The sequence below is a fragment of the Lingula anatina genome, chromosome 4 (assembly GCF_051362555.1).
Source record: "Lingula anatina isolate TDL-2025a chromosome 4, LinAna3.0, whole genome shotgun sequence".
NCBI lineage: Eukaryota > Metazoa > Brachiopoda > Lingulata > Lingulida > Lingulidae > Lingula > Lingula anatina.
This window is the reverse complement of record NC_141770.1, coordinates 25,308,009-25,330,197: the sequence shown is the minus strand read 5'-3', so window position 1 is coordinate 25,330,197 and position 22,189 is coordinate 25,308,009. Positions and strand designations below refer to the sequence as shown.

Here is a 22,189-nt window from a genome sequence, read left to right as displayed (position 1 = left end):
GTTAGAAATGAAGAATTATTGAGGGAATAAACATTCTAAATACCACACAACAAGATAATCATCCAGCTCTGAATAATCAAGATAAAGGCCGCATTCACAACCAGTTGATCCTTGGACTAACTAGTCCATAGATCAAATATGGCACACACTTGACAATAAATTTCAGTCTCACATGCTCCCCACCCAAGCAGGGGCGGAGCAATTAAATATCAGCACGCTTTCAAGTGGGGGTGCTCCATATTTGATCCACGGACTAGTTAGTCTACGGATCAACTGATTGTGAATGTGGCCATACAGTAGCCAGTAATAACTGTATTATCCAGTGCTCCTCTAGGGGGACCAATTTCTCCATCAAACAGTTTGCTCTTATTGGTTTTTATCCCCTGGATATTCTATTGACAGTCTACATAAAATAAGATGAAGCCTGAAGCACATGGCAATAATATGACAGGAAATGAAAAATCAATGGCAATCTGACAATTGAGGCCGACTTTGATTGAGTGGTCGGGCAGTCTGGGTCTGGCTCAGCGGGTACTTGAATTTGATTCAAATCTCAGTCAGGGAATATATATAAGTTATATATAATGTATGCATCTGTCTAAGAAGAAATGTTTTGGTTTAAATATAAGTGAAATACTAGTAACATTATGATTATCCATCAGTGAAGGGAGTTACTGGTGTCCTAAGGGAAGATATCTCAAAAAGTATCTGACAAAAATTGAAGACACTTATTCAGGAGTAAAAGAAGTGACTACAGTTTTAAGTCTCCTTATAAATAAGTTTTTTATTAACTTATTATTTTGCATTGGTCTGCAGTCTTTTTGTGTGTGTGTGTGTGTGTCAGAGAGAGAGAGAGAGAGAGAGAGAGAGAGAGAGAGAGAGAGAGAGAGAGAGAGAGAGAGAGAGAGAGAGAGAGAGAGAGAGAGAGAGAGAGAGAGAGAGAGAGAGAGAGAGAGAGAGAGAGAGAGAGAGAGAGAGAGAGAGAGAGAGAGAGAGAGAGAGAGAGAGTGTGGCTTCTGAGGAACTAAATAAAACCTAACAAAATTCCCAACATTTTTTCGCCAAGTTTCCCCCCTCACCTGCTGCCACTAAGATATACTGCCAGTTGTCTGCTTGGAAGTTCACAATAAGATGGTATAAGTTCAGCACCATGAGTCCTAGGCACACCACCACACACAACGTCTCCTGTGTTCTCTTACCTAGTAGAAGAAAATAATATCATTTCTTACTACAAAATGGTGAAAACCACACACAGATGTATACATTATGCTAAAAAGTGGTAATTGATAAAATATAGAAAGGCTGTTACAGCTGATTAAAGCTATAACCAGCTACTTAGTATTAGAATAAATCAGTAAATTAACAAATAAATATTAAGTAATTAAGTATTTCAACTTTCTACTTTCATAAACCCAGTTTCACATTCTTCAATATGACATTTTTTTCTCAAATAATAATAATAACATAATAATAATAAAAACAACAAATACATAACCAAGCTCTTCAATGCCTTTTTTACAACTAACCAAATTTAAGAGTGAAAGAGAACATGATATTAAGTTTATACTCTTAAACAAAAAAAGTATTGCAGCTTTTTCTTTGAAACCCAGTCAAAAATATTTGAAACATAAATAATTCTAAGTTATCCAATACTAATCAATTACTCAAAAATGACATTATCAATAATTTTGACTCACAATATTTCACTAATTCACCAGTTGGACTTATTTAATCAATCCCCCACACAAATCCTTCAACTGAAACCTTTTAGTCAGCAGTCAACTCTTGACAGAGTCCTATGATTTCTAACATGACTGGGTAACAATGTGTTATCACACACCCACTGTTATGTGATCAATACCCCCACAACACCACCAATATTTACAAATCCTAGCATGCTTGTCTATCAATAATATGTTACACAAGTAATGTATGAAGTAATATACAGGGCTCGACATTAGCGCCTGTCCGCCTGTCCGGGACAGGTAAAAAATCAGTTCGGACAGGTGAAGTTGCAGGGTTGGCTGACCGACGGACAGGTCATGTTTTATAAGAAATTTGGATCAAAAATCTTTAAAAAATCATTTTTTGTTGCATACTAACGTCTTTTTGTCTCTTCCTAGACCGTACTGAAAAGAATGACCTACTTTTGGCACAAAACACATGCAGTCGCAAAACGAAGTCTGAGTAAACTTACCGCCAAATTATGAAAGTGAACACCCTCCAGAACTTCATCAGACAAAATTTATTCACATATCAGGTTCACTACTGAACATTTATTTAGTTAAAAATCTACGTGCTCTAGTAATAAAGACACTTCCAAAAACAGACACTACACACGTACTGTGCTGGAGCCAGATTGGACTGGATGAACTGGCTATATCTAGTTAGTTGTCAAGGCAACATACTGCCTGTCAATCAAACTCGTCGTATGCTATCTACTCACTATAGAAAGTGAAATCTTTGGGACAGAAGATCTTGTTGAAATGTTGTTTATTTGCCAAAATATAACCTGTAATTTTGTATGATGCTTTCTTTAATGACTCTAGCATCACCTCTGTTATTTACTGTATAAAATTTAGTGCTGGAATATGATAAATTAACATTGCTCTCATATACCAGTGTGATAATGATGTAAGGAAGAAATTAGTAATAACAAATATGAGAATTTAAAAAAAAAAGAAGGGGAACTTTTTTATGCTGATTTTATTTAGTTCATATATTTTTTAAAAATCAAACACGTGATAACCCCTTAAGAAGTTAAATTGTTAACATAAATATAAGTTAAGTATTATAAAATGAATATTCTTTAATTTTCATTGAACTTTATTCAAATATTATAAAATTTGAATATTTTAATAAAATTAATTTAACAGTACCCCCTCCCCACTTCCCGCTCAGTTTTATTTTTTTTATTTTTTTTTTTTTAGCTTTGGTTTAACTTCATGTGAATCTGTAATCAAATTGCAGACTTACACTTAGTAGACCCTGTACCCCAAATCCTAGGAGAAGCCCTGATGTTAAATATCAGACTTATATGCAAGATTAAGACTCCGTTCACATGGAAAGTCTATTTTCTAAAAATCTATTTTCTATTCGCGGTATCTTGTTATCACGGTCCCTGTGCCCTGTATATCCTGAGAATTAATTACAGCTTTGGAAGTAACTGGCTCGCGCCGCCAGTAATTACGCCGCGGGATATTCAGGGCACAGGGACCGTGATTACAAAATACCACGAATAGAAAATAGATTTTTAGAAAATAGTCTTGTCATGTGAACGGGGCCTAAATCTTCAGGAGTTCACAAGTATGAAAAAACAACTTTTTATCTGAACATAAATTCACTTTAAGGTGCATTTTCGGGGCTCATATGATTGAATGTTTTGGTAATATATATATTAATTTAAATGTATGACTTCACATATTTATTGACAAAGTTCAAAGGTATGAGTAGAAAAAAATATTGGTTTTGTGGACAGGTTGGATTGAAAATCGGACAGGTCAAATTTATGAGCACCTGTCCGAAGGACAGGTGCTCATAAAAGTTAGTGTCTAGCCCTGATATATTGATGAATTCACCCAGGATATGGTGCCTGCTTCCACACAAGCACTAGAGCAATGACTAGAGCAATATTTACACATCCTTGCATGCTTCGCCAAGAAACAAGAGATTACACAAGCGGTCCATTGATGACTTTTAGCACGGCATAAACCCATGCATGCCATAAAAAAGACTGCATGTCAATTTTTTATGCTCAACATGTGTATGCATTTATTGAAAATGTTTATACTACCTTAGTACATGCATTGTCAAGTCTTAAATGAAAAATAATTTTACAAACAATAAACCTCTGCTAAAAATCATTTTCACATTAACTTGATAAAAATTTGCTCTAAAGAAATATTCCAATGTGAACTCTGGATCGTTTCAACAAAAACAGATAATGAACTTTTTTGCACTTTTTAATGTTTTTAAGTTTAAAAAATGCATTTATCCTTAATTTGCCATGATCTTTTTTTTAAACTACAAACTGCTTTTACCTGCCATAAATTTTTTTTTCACTTAAATTGGTTCAGTTTTAACCAGTATTGACAAATGCACTTATGTACTACTGGTATATATGCCACAATTTTTAAGTCACAGTGACCCAGTGGAGAGGGCAACTGGGAGCAGTTCATCTATTTTAAATCCAATTTTCTGGTGTTCAAATAAAATATTCAAATAAATGTTGTACTTAAGAAAGTACTAATAGACCTGTATCCAAAGTCACCCATTCTGAGTATCAGAAACTGAATATTGGAAACTATTCATGGATTTTCCTCCATTTAATTCAACCACAGGAAAACAGAATTGATAGGTATTACAAGTTTGCTGCTGGGTAATAGCAAAGGTGTGTTTCCAGGTGATACTGACACCCAAGGTAGAGAACCCACACTAAATTACCCAGGAAGATGTTACCTAATGAACCACACGTTCTGCTTTAATCTGTTTAAAATAGCCACGATGGTTTTACTGTACAAACATGCCAAAGGGAACCCTTATATTCTTGGACTGCAGGAAATCAGTCTATTAGGGTGTGTTCATATTGAAACTATGTTACTACAGTAGGTACCTCAAACTAACTCTACGGGGAATCTTGCTGAATGCAGTCAGATTAACAAATCCTCCTTTTGCCTATGTACCCATATATAAACACCAGCTTTTCTGTATTCTAGTCAATGCCAGGAGACATGTTAATCTATTAAGCTGACTGCAATCAGCAAGAGCCCCCGTGGAGTTAGTTGGAACCAGCTAGCCCAATAGAATCATTGTGAATGTGCCCAATACTGTTTCCATAATAGGTATAACACAGTGTATGCTGGGTAGTGCTTTTAAAAAACTCAGAACCTCAGGGTAGTGATAAAGAACTGATGCAGCATATAAGGAAAGTTTGAAGGAGTTTGTAACCTTCAGCTGCTGTCAGACAAGCTTTAACAGACTGTCTGGGCTGGTTCTGTCACTTCAGAATCAATTCAACCTGAAGTGAAAGCTAGAATGTAGTCTGACTCGATCTGTAGAGATGTATTTGTAAAACATGTTACAGCCTGCTGTAATTGGTCTCTGACTATGAAATAAATATAACTTTTGATTTGTGTGAGTGAATTGGCATATTGGTGACAATAAAATGCCCAGGAACAAGATCAGAAAAACAATAAAGGCTAGGGTTATGAAATAACCACTTTCTTTGTTACACCATGCTTTATACTGCACAAAAACTGTTAGGACAACTCCATGACAGCAAGACACAAATACACATTAACCTCTGCATTAAGAATGTCAGGTAAGAGTTCAAAGTCAATCCAGGTATGTTGTACCTGATGTTGACGGACATGAAAACTGACATATCATATAACAGAAGCCTGCTTCAATCATACCACTATTTATGAAATTTCTGCAAACAACAAATGCAAAATTATTCCCTGGGTGCCTGACTTATCTGACTTTTGACTTGAAAATTTAAAACAAGACTGACTTTTTAAAATTATTTGGATAATATGAAAATAACATTGGCAATAAGAAATATCCCATATGCCTCTAAATAATAGACTGCTTGACACTCTTAAAATAACTTTGGGATAATAGAATACAATGAAATGTTTGATATTTTTGTTAGCACAAATTTTTTGGTATATTTCATTTAAAGGGATAATAACTCTTCCTATGAGGTCTATATTTCACAATAGAAACATTGTACACAACTCATAGAAATATAATATATTCTGTTTTACCACAAAAACAGCAGTTATAGCTATTATTCTGATATCTGAGCTTGTCTTCAGATCACGTGACCTCTATTGATGGCTATACTCTGTTATAATCTCTTAAGAGATTTTAACAAAAAACCAAACTTTAAAAAAAAAAAAAAAAAAAAAACAGGGACTAACTTTGAATGTAAAAATGGATTTATTAACCATTGATTAGTATGGAAAAATTGTTGTTTACTCCAGGAAAATTCATTTTTTGGCCAAAACAAAGAATTATTACCCCTTTAATATTCTTATTGTATTTTTTGGGTTTAACAAGTAAAACTCACTAGTATAAGCCATATTTCATTATTTATTGCCATTATCACAAAGTATATCTGTAATCTGTATGTAGTGACATGTAGAATGTTTTGCTAGTTTTGATGGTTATGTGATTTGGGATGGCGTAAACGGGGGTCATCACATTCCAGCTGTGGGTATCATGTCGGTTCAAAAACACATCATCATCAAGGTTGAATTTAATGCTACAGAAAACGAAGCGTGAACTTCCCCCATGTCCAAAGTCCACCCAGGTTTTACCATACCTGAACTGACAGCACAATGACAAATTAATTTATCGCATTTGTCCTGCTTACCCTCCAGATAAATTGTCAATATACAATTCCATAAATCAGGTGCAAACCATACAGCTTATTTAACCTGACGCCCACATGGCCTTGACTCAACAGTGTCTTTCTTTTTTTTTTTTTAACTCATAGAATGAAGGTGTCAGGTTCATGGCTTTCAACAGACAATTACGTGAGTGAATGTACAGGCACACCATGTTGTTACTGTATGCACAAAACCCAATGCCTCTGCTAATTACATGACAACAAAGCCAATGCTAAAATATGAAGTAAAGTATGTTTCATCTCTCGAAATAGCTGGGCTCTGATTATGGTTAATCTATATGGTTAATCTATAAAAACATCAGCAGGGTCATCTTTCCAAGCAAATCTCCAATTTATTCCACAGACCTGATGACACCCACTACATCAATCTCTCTCCTGAATGGTAATATCTTTTTTCCTGCAGTTTACGCACATTAACAAAATCATAATACGCAATTCACAGAAAGTGAACACACCAAAGAGTCAACCCCGGATTAATAAATCGACAGAGCAATCTTCAGCAGCCTTAAATTTTGCTCCAATAACAATTTTATCACTTATACACTGAACAACTACCACACAATCTAGGAATTGTAATAGGACCTTCTTAATGTCGGGAGCAGAACTCCATGCATAAATGAACGAGAACATTATTCACAAATGCCATCTTAATGAGTCTCTACAGACAAGAATCATTATATATGTATATATGTGAATGTGTACCAGGGTACCAGCATGGTTGCAGACCATAAATAACAGTGGGCTGTTTGCTAGCTATAGCAGTCAGTCACTATCACCACATTTTGTCTCTTTAATATTTTGCAAATTTAAACAGACCAGGGATATGGTAAATGAAATTGCAATTTAGGTGAGAAGGGGTAAAATTTCAGACCCCCCCCCCCATCCCCCTTATGCATTAGAGACTATAAGTATACAAGTATCCCTTTCCACTACAGACTTCTTGTCATAAAGATAACTATTTTTTTATTTTATTGGAAATGAGAATACAGCTGTACAGGCTGGAACCAACTTCTGTAATTAATCAGATTCCGTAGACATTAACTGTCTTAAATACATTTATCTAGTACTGGCATTTCTTTCCTTTGTAAACTGGTTTTAAAATTTAACATATATTTCTGTACCTGTTTTCTCTTTTAAGTGTATACCAATCTGACTATTTATTGTTCTTGCTAACAATATGATTGCATAAATCAGGGGCGGATCCAGAGATATTTTCTGACGGTCTTCCAAAATATACTTGTTGATCCATCCTCCATTTTATACCTGTCAAATGTAAACTTGAAAATCTGACCGTCTTCCGGGAGACCCAGAAGACAGCCTCAATCCGCCCCTGTAAATGTTCAAAATTTACAAAGCTGGTGCTACATTGCAATATAACAACTCTCTCTGGTATAAAATTATTAAAACAAAAACTTGAAAAAAAATCTTTAAAAGCCTTAGAACCCAATCTACATCAATTTGATAAAATTCCACATGCTTGTCTGAGCCTTGAATAGCCTAAACAGTCAGAAACTGCTTACTATTCAAGGGATAAAAGAAAACCATCATGTCTAACTACAGACTAATATCCACTGAAAGGTTAGAACTCAAGCATCCAGAAAGCACTCAGAATTCCCAGGAACAACGATAAATCATCTAAATGGACCACCTTCCATAACCTCATTACTGAGAGGATTGATATATGACCAGGACCCTGACACCTCCAAACTATGCTTGTTCAACAGTTCCTAGCTGCATATGAAGAAAATTGATTGATTTGAACTCCCTAGAAACCATTATCTTTCTTTTATTCTTAAAATTTTTATCTGGGGCTTAAGTACTGTAATAAAGTCTGAATAGCAATTTGAATTCCAGTATGTAAGTCATTTTGTCAGTTACAAAATGGACTACAAATATCTTGATAATAAAATAAATATGGAATGAGTGACAGAGGTGCTTAAAACTTGTGAGTAATTTATCACATTTGAAACTTAAAGTCTTTATCCAGCACAGACTACAAAAAGGTAGCAAGAGGTACCAAGAGCATAAGATGGACATAACAAAGCCAGCATTAACTTGTTTTGTAACTCAGGGTGCAACAGAGACTCTCCAAGCATGAAGAGGTTTGTACGTATTACTTTAAAAAATCCACTTTCAGACCTCACATAAAAATTCAATTTTCATCCCTGGGGAGTATATTTTGTTATCTAGAGAAGTATTTCAGGTTTTATCTGGTCTAAGCTTAAAACCCCTGAACACAGGTCATAATTCAGTGACCTCACATAAAAATTATTTCCTTTGGGTGCCTCTCTCATGCACTGAGTTTAGTGTATTACTCACATAAGAATGCCTATAACTCAGGTATATTTATACCATGTATGGCTGGGCATAAAATTTATATCTGTCATAATAAGTTGGACATCCAGTTTTTAGAGAAATAACTCAAAATTTGTTCATAAAGCCTCAAAGAAAATCATTGTTCTCAAAGTTTAGTTCATCTGTAGACTTATTAGTATGCATGATGATATTGAAACAGCCAGGTACTACCTGTATCAAATTTTTGAATTTTTCTTTTTAATTAAAAAAAAATTAATAATATTAATAATCAAATCAAATCTATCCATGCCATTTGAACATTTTTGGGAGATTCAAAATCTTAAATTTTGCTACAAAGACAAGTTATTGGGCCAACTTAAGACAAATGATATTAATAATTTGCATGCCCAACTCAGTATTACAAAGTCAAATAACATGAGAGTGCATGTATCATTACCCAGTCTTTCCAACCATATGCCTACCATCACGTGTCTGGATATTGCTACAGGGGTATTATAAAATCAATGTATCCACTGATAACAAGCATGCAATCATTCTAGGCTCTGATAAATATCTAGTATTGTAAATTACTCACAAACTTCAATCACCTCATTTATTCATTCAAGTATTGTACGTGAAAAAATGTTATATATATGATTCTTTTTTTATTGAATGCTATTTCTTGTATTAAAAATCCTATTTTGGCATTGCTAAACCTTTATAATTTTCAGATATTACTAACTGCATATAAATATTTAAAAAAAGTTCAAATTTATTGTTAAGTAAATGTCAGCAATTGCCATGATTACTTTTCAATGGCTATGAAATATTTCCACTGAAAAGAAAATAAAAACACTTCAGGGGCTCAACATCTTGAGGCTGGCACCATATTTCTAGATAATTATATATGTGATAAATAGTCGGGGAAGCATGACCACTCTCATGCATAGAAGTACTTATCATATCAATATCAGGTGTAGTTTAAGTGTCTGCCACCAGCTAGCCAATCCAGTGCATTAATTTCTGATCTGTCGAGAGCTTCTCAAGACCTTAATTGCAAGCTTTGGCCTCTACTAGTACTTTGGATTTATCTTGGCCTCTACCTTAACATGAGGCCTACATTTCCAAGCCCAAAATTGTGGATAAGATAAGTGCTGCACCCTGTGTTTACAATCACTAGCTTACTTTCTCAATTTTTGAAGTTAAAACCTTCAATCACTGGAAAAGTCTAGTCTCCAGTATGGTGTAATGTGTACAAGTCTCCAACATGTGAATGCAGCCAAAGAAAGTGAATGCAGCTGAATATCACTATCACTTGATCACCTATATCATTTGCACGTGAATAAAGGCTGAGTGCCTAGTCTCTACTTGGAAGTATTGGATTTAAACGAGCAGTGATTGTTTTCTTCATGTCATGGCAAATAACTTTATTATCACTTGTTTATATAACATAATCATCAGTAAAAAAAATAGTTTTCAGTACAAAATTGATTAAGTTCTAATGAATTAATTCAAATAAATGTCATGAGACAATATGGTTATTTAGCAGCAGCTTGTCATATAAAATGCACTTAATTGTACAGTAGTTTCAGTGCATGAAATGGATTTGAAATGCAAGCACAAATAAATGAAATCCTTAGTAATTATATTGCTGCCGATAAAATTATTTAAGAAAAGCTGTTGTACCAAAAAAGTTAGGTAAATACATTTATTATGTAAATCATTTATGTAATTTGTCTTTCTCAGTTCTGTTTTACACAAATTTACTGTGCTTTGAAAAGGGGGTACCTTGCGCCGGTACGCGAATTTCTCTGTCAAATCACTGAAAAACCAAACACAAACAGGTACATTACAGCTATAACGCGTCAGACACTATCTACTGCCGTCTGTTGAAGCAAATATATATGTTAACGAACCAACAGACGCGACAGGTAAACGACGCGCCCTTCGCCTTGACTATACATAACGGATGGGCTGGGCCGAACCACTTATTATGACTACGGATGCACTTACTGCTAGAGTAAAGTCCCGCTAATTCCTGGGCTCCTTTGTGCTGTGGTCCCCATCTTGGAATTGTTTCTGTTGTTTCTCTCACGTTGTTATAATTTGGGTCTTCTTCACTCATAGAATTTCGTAAGATTTCGTCCTCCGTCTTTGATGCCATCGCGATCATCCGATCTCCATGCACAATTTGCAGCAACGGAAATGCCGGTTTTTGATTGGTCAGGTCGAAGAGAAGCTACTTTTGCTGCGGAAAACTTCCGGATTTATGGAAAGTGTCAAGGCTGGGTAAGGCAACGATAACGTTTTGAAAAAAAGCAATTAAAAAGTTATTTATAAAAATTGGAAACAAATATGCAGATTTTAAGTTGGATGTATGTTTATTTGTGCGTGTTTTTACCTAAGTGTGTTTGTGTATTGCCTCAGCAGTCTTTGCGTGTGTGTACCTGTAGGCTTGCCTCAGTCTCAGACACAGTTTTGGCGTTTATATTCTCTTCTCATCACAAGTAAAGCCTTGCTTATTGTACCCAGCAAAGTTATGCATTAGGCATAATTGCTCAGACTGAGATAAGAAGGAATGGGAAAAAAGACCTTTTTTATTAAATTATTTAAACTCTGCATCACGTATGAAAATAAATCACCTGGATCTGTTTGCAAGACTGTTTTGAGAGAAAAAAATGTTTCCATTTCATCAAGAAATCAATCTTTTAAAAATATCTTTACCTAAGGACATCCAGGATGTGTTTGACACTGCCCCAAACAGTCGTATTTTAATTGTGCAAAGCTTGATATCTTAATTCCCCATTTAAACCTAATCTTTCTTGAGGAAATTTAGATATACATGTATGTACATGTATATACTACTGTAGTAGCACAAATATTTCCAGTTAAAATATACAGTAGTGAACCTTTTACTATCAGTGACTGCAAACTTGTCTGAGGTTTCTGTATAAGAACATACAGTAGAGGTGTTGGTTATGTTTTTTTACTTTCTATTATATTTGAGATTGGAAACATTGGTAGATCACTTGGAAGTATAAATTCATTGTACCCCTCATGTAGGTACTATATAAATTATATGCTTTATTATGTTTTGTGTCGATGCATTCATAAGTACTGTTGTCATATATTTTTAGTATTCACAAGAGATGCTTAAGAGCGTATGCCAGCAGTGCCACCTATTGCAGAGTGTGAGAACTGCCATACTGAGACACTGTAGCACTGAAGTAGGGTCTCACAAGCTCGCCACAAAGAAAGTTAAGACCAGAGCAGCAGGAAACACAGTAAGTATTTTGTATGTTTATAATTGCAGTCTCGTTACTCAGTAATTAAACTATAACCTTGATGTAACCTTGTGTACTGCAGGGGCAAATCCAGAGATATTTTCTGACAGTCTTCCAAATTATCTTTGTTGAGCCGTCCTCCAATTTTGACCATTGTCTGACAGAAAAAAATTAAATGCTTGTCAGTGTAAATTAAAATACTCTGACTGTCTTCCAGAAGACCAAGAGTACAGCTTCCCTTTGCCCCTGTATAAGTATACAGTGAAAAAGTGTGAGCAATAGAAGCTAGTTTATTCTGGCTTTTATACTTTTAATATCTCTGATTAATAGGAAATCTGACCAGGCTTTATTCAGTGAATTACATAATTATAGTCATAAATGGAAACAAATTTTAGTTTTGGCCGTGCTTTAAATGTTTTGGAGATAATAAAGATGAGCTTTTTTTTTTTCTTTTTTCAGAATGAATCATTTGCAGACCACTGTAAAGTACGAGTTAGAGGTGGTAATGGAGGAGATGGTTCAATGGTGTTCTTAAGGCAAGCCTTTAAGGAATTCGGAGGTCCCGCTGGCGGCGATGGCGGGAATGGTGGTCATGTGATCTTCAGAGCATCCAATAAAATCTCTAATCTCAACCTGGTCCGTGCTGTTTACCAGGCTGATGAAGGAGGGAGAGGAGAGGGAAATTGTTGCCATGGAAAGAGTGCAGAACATTTGTATATTGAGGTAGATGAATTGGTTGGAAAACTCCTCAACTGACATGTTGGATATGTTGTGATGAAGTAGATTCATCTGTTTAAGACTGGTACGTTTTATACTCAAAAGAAAGGTACAATAATAAATTAAGTCCTCTGCTGGTAATTTTTTGTGAAATTTTTCTTTCCACAACACTATTTCTTTATCTCTCTCTCATGTACATAGGTCTTTCCAGGTATTATTAAGTTTAAATTGGTTGTGTTTTGATTTTAGGTACCAACAGGAACAATTTTTAAAGAATTAGAAACTCAGAAATTGGTAGCAGATTTGAGTTCTGAAGGTGACATGTTCTTGGCTGCAAGGGGCGGAGCTGGAGGGCGTGGCAACCATTTCTTTTTGTCCAATGAGATGAGAGTTCCTAGAATATGTGAAGAAGGAGGGAGAGGGGAGGAGGAGCAATATTTGGTGGAGCTTAGAGTGATGGCTAATGCTGGACTGGTAAGATATGCTGTTAATGAATTGAAACCACTGGCAAGGTATTATGCCTAAAATATTTAATATGTACATACTAGTTCACACTTCCATGTACTGGTGGCCCTTTGAAATTTTTAAAAAACTTTTTAAACATTTATCACTGGACTTATATTCTGTATTTTATAAGAAGGGCCAAGATTAATATCCTTGCCACGGAGATGGTCACCTCATTTTTATGTACAGACACAGATGTGTCTGTACATATAGCCGTCATCTGCGTCTGTCGTCGCCGTCGTTGCCGTCGTCGCCGTCGCCGTGCACTTTTACCGATAACACGATAAGTGGAAAACTGTTTTTTCTTTTTGTTTGAAACTTACAGAACTGATGAATATTCATAATACGCAGGTCGAGTTCGAAAATCAGCATGATCGGGTCACTTATAGGGAATTTATGCTGTTTTTTCACTTTTTTCAGCATATATGCAGCACCGATAACACGATAAGTGGAAAACCATTTTACCTTTTGGCTTGAAACTTACAGAACTGATGAATATACATAATACGCAGGTCAAGTTCGAAAATCAGCATGATTGGGTCATTTTTAGTGAATTTAGGCTATTTTTTCTCTTTTTTCAGCATATATGCAGCACCGATAACACAATAAGTGGAAAACCATTTTACCTTTTGGCTTGAAACTTACAGAACTGATGAATATTCATAATACGCAGGTCAAGTTCGAAAATCAGCACGATCGGGTCACTTATAGGGAATTTATGCTGTTTTTTCACTTTTTTCAGTATATATATGCAACACTGATAACACAATATAAGAAAAACAGATTGGCCAATTGTCATTATACTCACAGGAGGGGCCAATCTTACTAAAACACAGGTTGAGTTTGAAAATCAGCATAATCAGTCCATTATTTTAGAAGTTATGCTGTTTTTTCACATTTCCTCACATTCAATTCTTAGGCATGTTAACAGTCTCATTATTGAACTAATAAGATACGTAAAAGTGTTTGTTTGACATTTCCTACATGTTTACAACATTGTTAGTTGATTTTGTAAAAATGATGGTAAACTTGTTATCATGTATTGTGTAATAAAGTGTCAAAAATGGAAATAAACTCATATCATTACAGTTGGTCAGATGCATTCATCCACTATGTTCAGAATCTCAGAATGGAGGAAGTTGGACATTTAACACTGTTCTATTGATACTTTTCCCATCTCATCAATTTTCTTCATTGGTCATATAAAAATGGCAGTAAACTGTTTATTTTGTTTTATGTTAAAAAAGTGTTAAAAATGGAAATAAACCCATTTCAGAACAGTGCTGTCTTGTTTACATTTTGGCATTTTCAATATGTGACTTTGAAGTTCCATGGGCCTGAAGACTTTTGCTAGTTACATTTTCTGAATAACCATGATACTAATATTTTATAATTAAAAATTGATGGTCATTATGCTGTAAAACATTATGTAATATTGCATCAAAATTTGAAGAAACCCCTATTTTGGACAGTGCTCCCATGATGACCATTTAAGGAAAATCATGTCACTTACTGTTCTCAAACTTACAGGAAAGAAACATGGGACTAAAATACAGCTTCAGTAGGCAATGCAGTCTGTTTGGTAAATTTTTCTGGCAATTAAACAGTTTTTTGTGAAAATTTAATTTTTCACATATTGGCATTTCCAAGGTGTGACTTCGAACCTCCACGGGCTTGAAGACCCATGCTAGTCACATTTTGTGAAAATCCATGACACTTATATTTTATTATTAAAAATCGATGATCATTATGCTGTTAAGCATTATGTAATGTTGCATCAAAATAGAAGAAAACACAATTTTTGGTGCTGCTGCCTTGATGACCATTATGGGAAAACCGTGTTACTTATGACTGTCAAACTTTCAAAAAAGAAACACAGGACTAAAATGCAGCCTGAGTTAGAAAAGCAGTCTAATTGGCTTCTTTTTCTGGAAATTATACATTTTAGTGTAATATTCATTATCTTTTTGGCATATTCATTGTGGGACTCGGAGCTCCCATGGACATGAAGCCAAATGATAATCCTATTTTCTACATGTCCATCCTATTTATAGTCAATAAACAAAAATTGGTGATAATTATTCTCTAATTTATTATGTAATGTTACATCAAAATTGACAACAATCTTTTTGCACTGCTACTGCAAACATTATGAAAAGAAAACTGTGCTACTTATGATGATTTTAAACTTACAAGTACGATTTTTAGGATTGGCCTTCAGCTCATGAGAAAACCAGATCTATTGGATTATCATGTTTATTGTATTTATGCATTTTTTGTGAAATTTTCATTTTTCTCATTCTGGCACTTTCTAAGTATAAACTTGAACTCTGATGGGCCTGGAGCCTTATGCTTTTACTTTCGTCTGTGTTACCTGTTGTGCATAAGTTGATGTTGACTGTGCAGTTAACCATAATGTATTATTGCATCAGGATTGGTAGTCTCCTATTTTGGGCATTATGGTTTTGTGCTTTTCTTAAGGTGTGACTTATGGGCCTGAAGACCTTTGAGTGGGTCAGTCTGTAAATTACCCTTGGGTATCAGTAGATCAATTTCAGAGTTATAAAGTCATTTGCTTTAATAGGCCATTAAATGAGATTACGTAAAGCACACTTATTGATATTTCCCTGTAAACTCCCAAAGGTAAAGCCCTCTGCTAGATTAATAATAAGGAAGCAGTGATAATTATGCAGGTAAATTTTGTTTAATATTGCAAATAAGTTATATATATATATATATATATATATATATATATATATATATATATATATATATATATATATATCAAACTGGAAGATTAAAAGTTTGAATAGCATCTTCATTGGAATTATATTTACCTCAAGCTCTGCCAAGGGGGTTATATTTTCACCCCTGTTTGTCTGTCATCCACATAACACAAAAAGTTATGGACCGATTTTGCAGAAATTTTCAGGAACTGTCGGAAGTGGGCCAAAGAGGACAATGATTAATTTTTGGTGGTGGTCCGGATCAATAATCAATCAATTATCAATAATAATCAACAATTGCTGCCTTGGCAGAGGTCTGCACTCTCAAAGTGCTTTTCTAGTTTTGTTGTTTTCCTTTATAATTTTTTCTCAAACACTTGCATTTGTGACTTTTAACTCTCTTCTGCCTGGGGCTCTGCATATTTTCTGTATTTCTACAAAAGCAGTTGTATTGTTTTTTATGTCTTTAAACATTATGTAATATTATTTTATGCACTGTCATCATTTTTCAAATATTGAGACTTTCATAATGTGAATTTGAACTCTCATGGTCCTGAAACTGTAATCTTATTGAAGAGGTGGATTGAGACCATCTTCTGGGTCTTCCGGAAGGCAGTCAGGTTATTAAGTTTATATTGACTGGTATCTATTTTTTCTGTTGGAAGACCATCAAAATGGAGGATGGATCAACATAGATACTTTGTAATACTGTCAGAAAATATCTCTGGGTCTGCTCCTGTTATTGACCATGTTACCTGTTGTGCAAGATTAAAATTCAGTGTTGACTGAGAGTGCTATTATAAGCATTATTTATTATTGCATCAAAATTGACAAAATGACCTTTTTTACATCTTTATTTTCTGTTTTTTGTCTGTACATTTGACAGCTTTGCTGCCTTGTTTCTAAACATGCATAGGTGGAGTGATGATTGGCCATTGCCCTTTTCCTTGTACTGGATATTTGGAAGAGGGGATCATTTTCAATTGCTTCTTTTTGTTTTGCCTCACTATACTATGGATTATCAACATGAGATATCATAGACACTGATGATGCTGATGAAATGACATTAAAATACCATTACTTTTAATAACAGGATAACTGATAATCTTTATAGATTAAATCATCCTTTTAGATAGGTTTTCCCAATGCAGGCAAGTCCACCCTACTGAGGGCTCTATCAAGAGCGCGACCCAAAGTTGCCTCTTACGCATTCACCACAAGGAAGCCTCACATTGGCATGGTGCAATACGACGATTACGCACAAGTGTCTGGTAAGGGTCGAGGGCAGGTCTCCTTTGGATGATGAAATTAATAGGCGAGGGGGGGGGGTTACGGGGATGAAAAAAGTTGCTTTGTTTTGAATAGGAAATAATTATACTCCTAAATTTAACTGTAAGCGTCTTGTTTGAACTGTACCATTTCTGCCTAATCTCTCTGTGTCCATTATAGATGTGGGAAAGGGATTTTAGAATAAAAAGACTGCCCAAGTATACACTTGGAGAAGAGCAGAATCTCTTAATTAAGAGGGTTGTGTTAACTGGTGTGATGTGGGTGGGTGGAGGCAGTTTAATGCATTTTCAGTCCAGTTTTAACTGTTTCCCTTATCACTATCATTGTGGTAGAACTGATGATTTTGATTAGCTCAAGATAAGTAAGTGAATGATCAAATTGATAGATATTGATATGTAAAAATTGTACAAAAATTTAAATCAATGTGTAATTTTTTACACTTTCATAATGCAATTTAGAATTTTTTGAAGACTGAAAGTTCTTCTGTTTCCAACTTATTCCAGTTAAAATTGAATATCTTCCCCTTTTTTTTTTAGGATCTCTAAGTTTACTGTACTCAATTGTTATTCAAGTTTTAGTTTAGTTTTGGCAGCCATGCATCAAGTTTATTTCTGTTTATTACAATAAATTATTACATTTTACATTTTTTGTTTAATTCTCCTAGTTGCTGACATCCCAGGCCTAGTGACAGATGCCCACAAAAACAGAGGACTTGGTTTTTCCTTTCTGCGCCACATTCAGCGATGCTCCTGCTTGCTGTATGTCCTTGACCTTTCCCAAGAGGAGCCGTGGCAGCAGCTGAAGGACTTGAAATATGAACTTGAACAGTTTGAGACTGGGCTGTCAGAAAGACCGCATGCCATCATAGGAAATAAAATAGATCTCCCTAAGGCCAGGAAAAATTTAGATTTGTTAAGAGAGAAGGTGCAGTTGCCAGTTTATCCAGTTTCTGCCAAGTTTTTATTAAATATTGAAGAACTTAAATGCCATATCAGAAAGATATATGATGAACACATAGACAAAATTAGAACTTGATGACATTTTAGAAGTAGCTCTTTGTTGAAAAAGAAAAACATATATTTTAGAGGAGTTGACATTTTTATTGGAGTTTTATAGACACATGAACAGTGAGGGTGAGGAGACATTATGTATTTAGGCCACATAATGTTCTGAACAGGCTTTGCCCGAGTTCATAAAAAATCTTAACTACATTTTACATTAGTGCCCCCCAGAGTTTTATAGTTAACTGGAGGTTACCCCCTTCTATCAGTTTATCCTGCTGATACTTACTGGTAACCTCAGAAATTTGGGGAATGGTGTCACTGAAAGCAAATGACCATATTTTTGGAGTTTGGAAATTTTATTTCAGTAGAACCAAAGACAAAATAAAGAGGATCATGATAAAGTGATCTGTTAAATATGTTTATTGTTTCCAGAAAATACAAGTGTGCAAGATTAACCATGCAAACAAGAGTTTATATTTTCTTAATTTACCAAACCTTCAGTATGTACAGAAACTATTTAAAATTATGAGTGGCTATATACATTACTGCATATGACTGAACATTACATATATAACAAAAAATCCAACATAAAATCTTAAACTTAGAAACTTCATTCTTAACAATGTAGATTGTTTGAAGCTGACAATGCACTATGGATAAATATTTCATAAATGTGTCAAAACAAAAAATACACAGACTAATCATTTTGACAAAAAAAAAAAGCAATATTATGAACGGCATAATTATAAACACTCAATCTGGCACTTTGTAAATTTAAGGTGTCAATGCAAGAAAATAAAAACTCAATTGATGTACTTATTAAATACCAAACAAACTGTTTCATTTGAATCTTCAAAAACTAAATTTGAAAATCGATGGTTCAGTGGGATCAATTATCTGATTTAAAGGAGAAACAATCTTTTTTTTTTCAAATGAAAAAGGAAGACAAAATGAAAGCTTGGACCAAATATATGTCTCAAAACCTTATATCATCAGTCAAGATATCTGCCAATATCAAAGTTCAATGACTTCTAGAAATTTTAGGCTACAGAACACCAGACTAAGTATTTCAGTTGACTTAATTTTCCCTGCTTAAATTCCTCATCAAATCTTCAGGTTTGTACGAAAGGACTTGATCATTTTGATTTCCAATCCATATATATGTGAAAACAAAAATATGACACAGTTTATCACTGAACGGTAATGCCACCACAGAATAAATGCATTGTAATAAGAATTACAAAGAAGCCTCAACTTCCTACCACTTTCTAAATTATTTTCTAAAATAACGTAGTCAGTGGTCTAGTCAACATTGCATCAGGCTCATGCACGTCACACAGCATTTTCTGAAAGCGCACACAACACAGATATTTGCGCAATTTGCATTCCCATGACTTGGTAATGACTTCCGTAATACTAGTCCTAGGCAGATACCTCCATTGCTGTGGACCTGGTGGGGGTCTTCAGGCTGCAGAGCTGTTTGATGGTCTCCACTATTCTGTCATTATCATCAGACAAAGAGATTTGTATGTGTGGACCGTATTGCTGGTCGAGCTGTATGAATGAAAGAAATATCACTTACAAAAGAGCCATGATGACAGTTCTCACCATGAATATGAGATAGAAAGTATGTTTCAAAATGTTTTCATTAACAAACACATTTTTAAAGTGCAATATTTATTTTGTTCAGTAAATTATGGTAATGATGATTCCCATGAAAAAATATTAAGAAATTCAGCAATCATACTTACCTGCTGAAGAACAAACAAAGCTTTGGCACTGACAACTGATCCAGAAATGAAAATTTCACGCTCAGACCAATTTTGATTATACCATGCTTGACCAAATCCAAGGCGAACTTCGATGTTGGGTCGAGGACCTTGGCCTTGAAGGTACTTTTGAACAGCAGGTACAAAATAATTGTTAAAATCAAAGAGTTTAAAGTCCGAGTTGTCTCGCTCCAGTTTGAAGATCTCATCTTCCTTGTGTGGAGAGGCGCAGAAGACGACACACCTGAAAAGAATTCTCTTGATTACTGACCATCATTTCTGTCAATGCAAAACATTCATCTTTATTTACCGAAAAACAGTATATATGTATCATTACAGTGGCAGATTTAGAGGGGGTCAGGGGTCAGGTGGGTCCTGACCTCCCCTTCGATTTCTGGTCCCCTCTTGAAATTAGAATTTTGTCTAGCTGAATCATAGTTCTAAACCATATCAAATGGCACTGTTCGCCCTTTAAAATACGAAAATATTTCGGGCCCCGAACCCCATGCCAAGTGTGTGTGTGTTGGGGGAGGGGGTCAGATTTACATCCGTGGACCCTCCCCCTATTCAAATAATCCTGGATCTGCCTCTGCATTAGATTTTTTTCATAACTGGATGAAAGATTAAATATTTAATTAGTATATCATACTTGACAGATCTTAAAATAAACTTTAAACAAATGCACATAAAATTATTAACAATTCAAATGTCACTGTGAAAGAATACGCAGGTATCTACTTAGAATAAGGAATGTTCATCCTTCAAAAAATTCAGGGATGGCATGCAAGACGTAAGTGTCATCTGCTGTTATCTTTTTAGATAGCCCTCACTGCTGTCCATATGTTATACACACACGCACACTCACTTTTCTCAAATTACAAAGTTACCGCATTCTCAAAATGTGAAATTAAACACAAAGCAAAAACGTACAGGTGCACTTTTTCTCAATGATTATATGGACTGGAACAGACAAAGAATGCTTGCAATTCACTCTAGCCAAGCAAAGAAAAAAAAATTCTTTAAAAATTTAAGTTTAAAGAATATTGGTTGTCAAGTACTTTGTTGAATGCATCTTTATACCAAAATTCCATGTACGGAAGTGTCACCCACCTACAATATCTAGCAGCGTAAATATCTCCATTAACACACTTCAGCAAAAGGCCTCGTTCCATGCACTCTAAAATTTTGTTGGTTAATTCTTGTTGATGGTCTATACACGAACCTGGTGGTGGCATGAGATATTGGCTCACTGCTCTGGGACCAAACAGCTGCAAGAAAAAAAAAACAATTGTATCCAATTTTTTAACACTAACAATCGCACTTATGGCAATAACTGTAACAGTAGCAATTCAAACAAAATATTTTCCTGAGTGAAGTTTGATTGGATATTCACAAAAGGAAGGATTTTTGAAGTTAAAGGAGAGCCGGTTTCATGAAAGGATTTGAGAAAAAATGAATTGGTGATAAATTAAAATGATGAATCTTGAAAACTGAAACAAACAAAACCTGAGATGCACGAATAACAGTTTAAGTACACAAGATTAAAAATTAATCAAGTGATTTTCATTTTTTTGCGCAGTATACTACATTTTAAACCCTCCTCTATGATTATGATAAATCATTTTAATGGCTTACATGAATATCATGCAAGTGTTATCATTGTAATGAAATTGGGGTGAATGGGTTTTTCATAAAGGGTTTAAATTTGATAAAATGTCATGGCTCATATACATGTATAAGAACACCTTTAAGACTCTTTTGAAGCAAAGTATCATTTCTCCAAAAAAATTGCAATTAACTTGGTACCTGATCAACTTGCTCCCCCATTTCCATGGCAAAGCTCTGAGCAACCTCTGCCATGTTTTGCTCAGTGCCAGGATTGGATGAATTATAATACAGGCGACTGCCGTTGGGGTTGTTTATCTCGTACTGGGCAACTTGCTGTCTCTTGTAGAATAACTTCATCAACATCTCATGGCCTGTTTCAAGGTAAAGAATATTACTGTTGGTCGAAAAAAAGGCAGCAATCTGAATAGCTCAAATAAATATAAAAGCGATGCTGACTGTATTTAATCAGTATTGATTTTTCAAATCAAAACTGTGAATCAACAACCAAGACACATACAATTATGACATCTTTATAAAATGCCTTAATTAAACAATAATGTTTAACTTACTATTTTTT

General features: G+C 34.8%; 3 protein-coding genes across 8 annotated transcripts in view; 1 reads left to right on the top strand and 2 right to left on the bottom strand.

The window, feature by feature from the left end:
• Positions 1 to 10,885, bottom strand: part of LOC106153330 (plasmanylethanolamine desaturase 1) — a 17,424-nt gene extending 6,539 nt beyond the window's left edge. Inside the window, exons 1-2 of the mRNA XM_013527211.3 lie at positions 10,724 to 10,885; positions 1,080 to 1,199 (exon numbers count right to left, since the gene is read on the bottom strand). Of these exons, the coding sequence (XP_013382665.2) occupies positions 1,080 to 1,199; positions 10,724 to 10,883 (280 nt within the window). The 5' untranslated portion in view covers positions 10,884 to 10,885. The remainder of the gene's footprint in view (positions 1 to 1,079; positions 1,200 to 10,723) is intronic.
• Positions 10,868 to 18,640, top strand: LOC106167780 (mitochondrial ribosome-associated GTPase 2). Its single transcript, XM_087011888.1, has 6 exons — positions 10,868 to 10,999; positions 11,848 to 11,994; positions 12,454 to 12,717; positions 12,961 to 13,185; positions 17,074 to 17,212; positions 17,896 to 18,640. The coding sequence occupies exons 1-6, from the start codon at positions 10,868 to 10,870 to the stop codon at positions 18,264 to 18,266; spliced, it is 1,278 nt and encodes a 425-aa protein (XP_086868014.1). The 3' UTR covers positions 18,267 to 18,640.
• Positions 18,638 to 22,189, bottom strand: part of LOC106153331 (interferon regulatory factor 8) — a 15,991-nt gene continuing 12,439 nt past the window's right edge. For all 6 annotated transcript variants that reach the window (XM_087011880.1, XM_087011882.1, XM_087011879.1 and 3 more), the window contains 4 exons: positions 21,811 to 21,983; positions 21,115 to 21,272; positions 19,987 to 20,248; positions 18,638 to 19,789 (listed from right to left, as the gene is read on the bottom strand). In XM_087011880.1, coding sequence (XP_086868006.1) covers positions 19,658 to 19,789; positions 19,987 to 20,248; positions 21,115 to 21,272; positions 21,811 to 21,983 — 725 coding nt within the window. In that variant the 3' untranslated portion in view covers positions 18,638 to 19,657. The remainder of the gene's footprint in view (positions 19,790 to 19,986; positions 20,249 to 21,114; positions 21,273 to 21,810; positions 21,984 to 22,189) is intronic.

Coding starts and splice junctions, on each gene's coding strand:
- LOC106167780 (XM_087011888.1), top strand. CDS start 10,868: ATGCCATCGCGATCATCCGATCTCCATGCACAATTTGCAGCAACGGAA. Junction 11,995..12,453: donor CCAGAGCAGCAGGAAACACA/GTAAGTATTTTG, acceptor TTCTTTTTTCAG/AATGAATCATTTGCAGACCA. Junction 12,718..12,960: donor CAGAACATTTGTATATTGAG/GTAGATGAATTG, acceptor TTTTGATTTTAG/GTACCAACAGGAACAATTTT.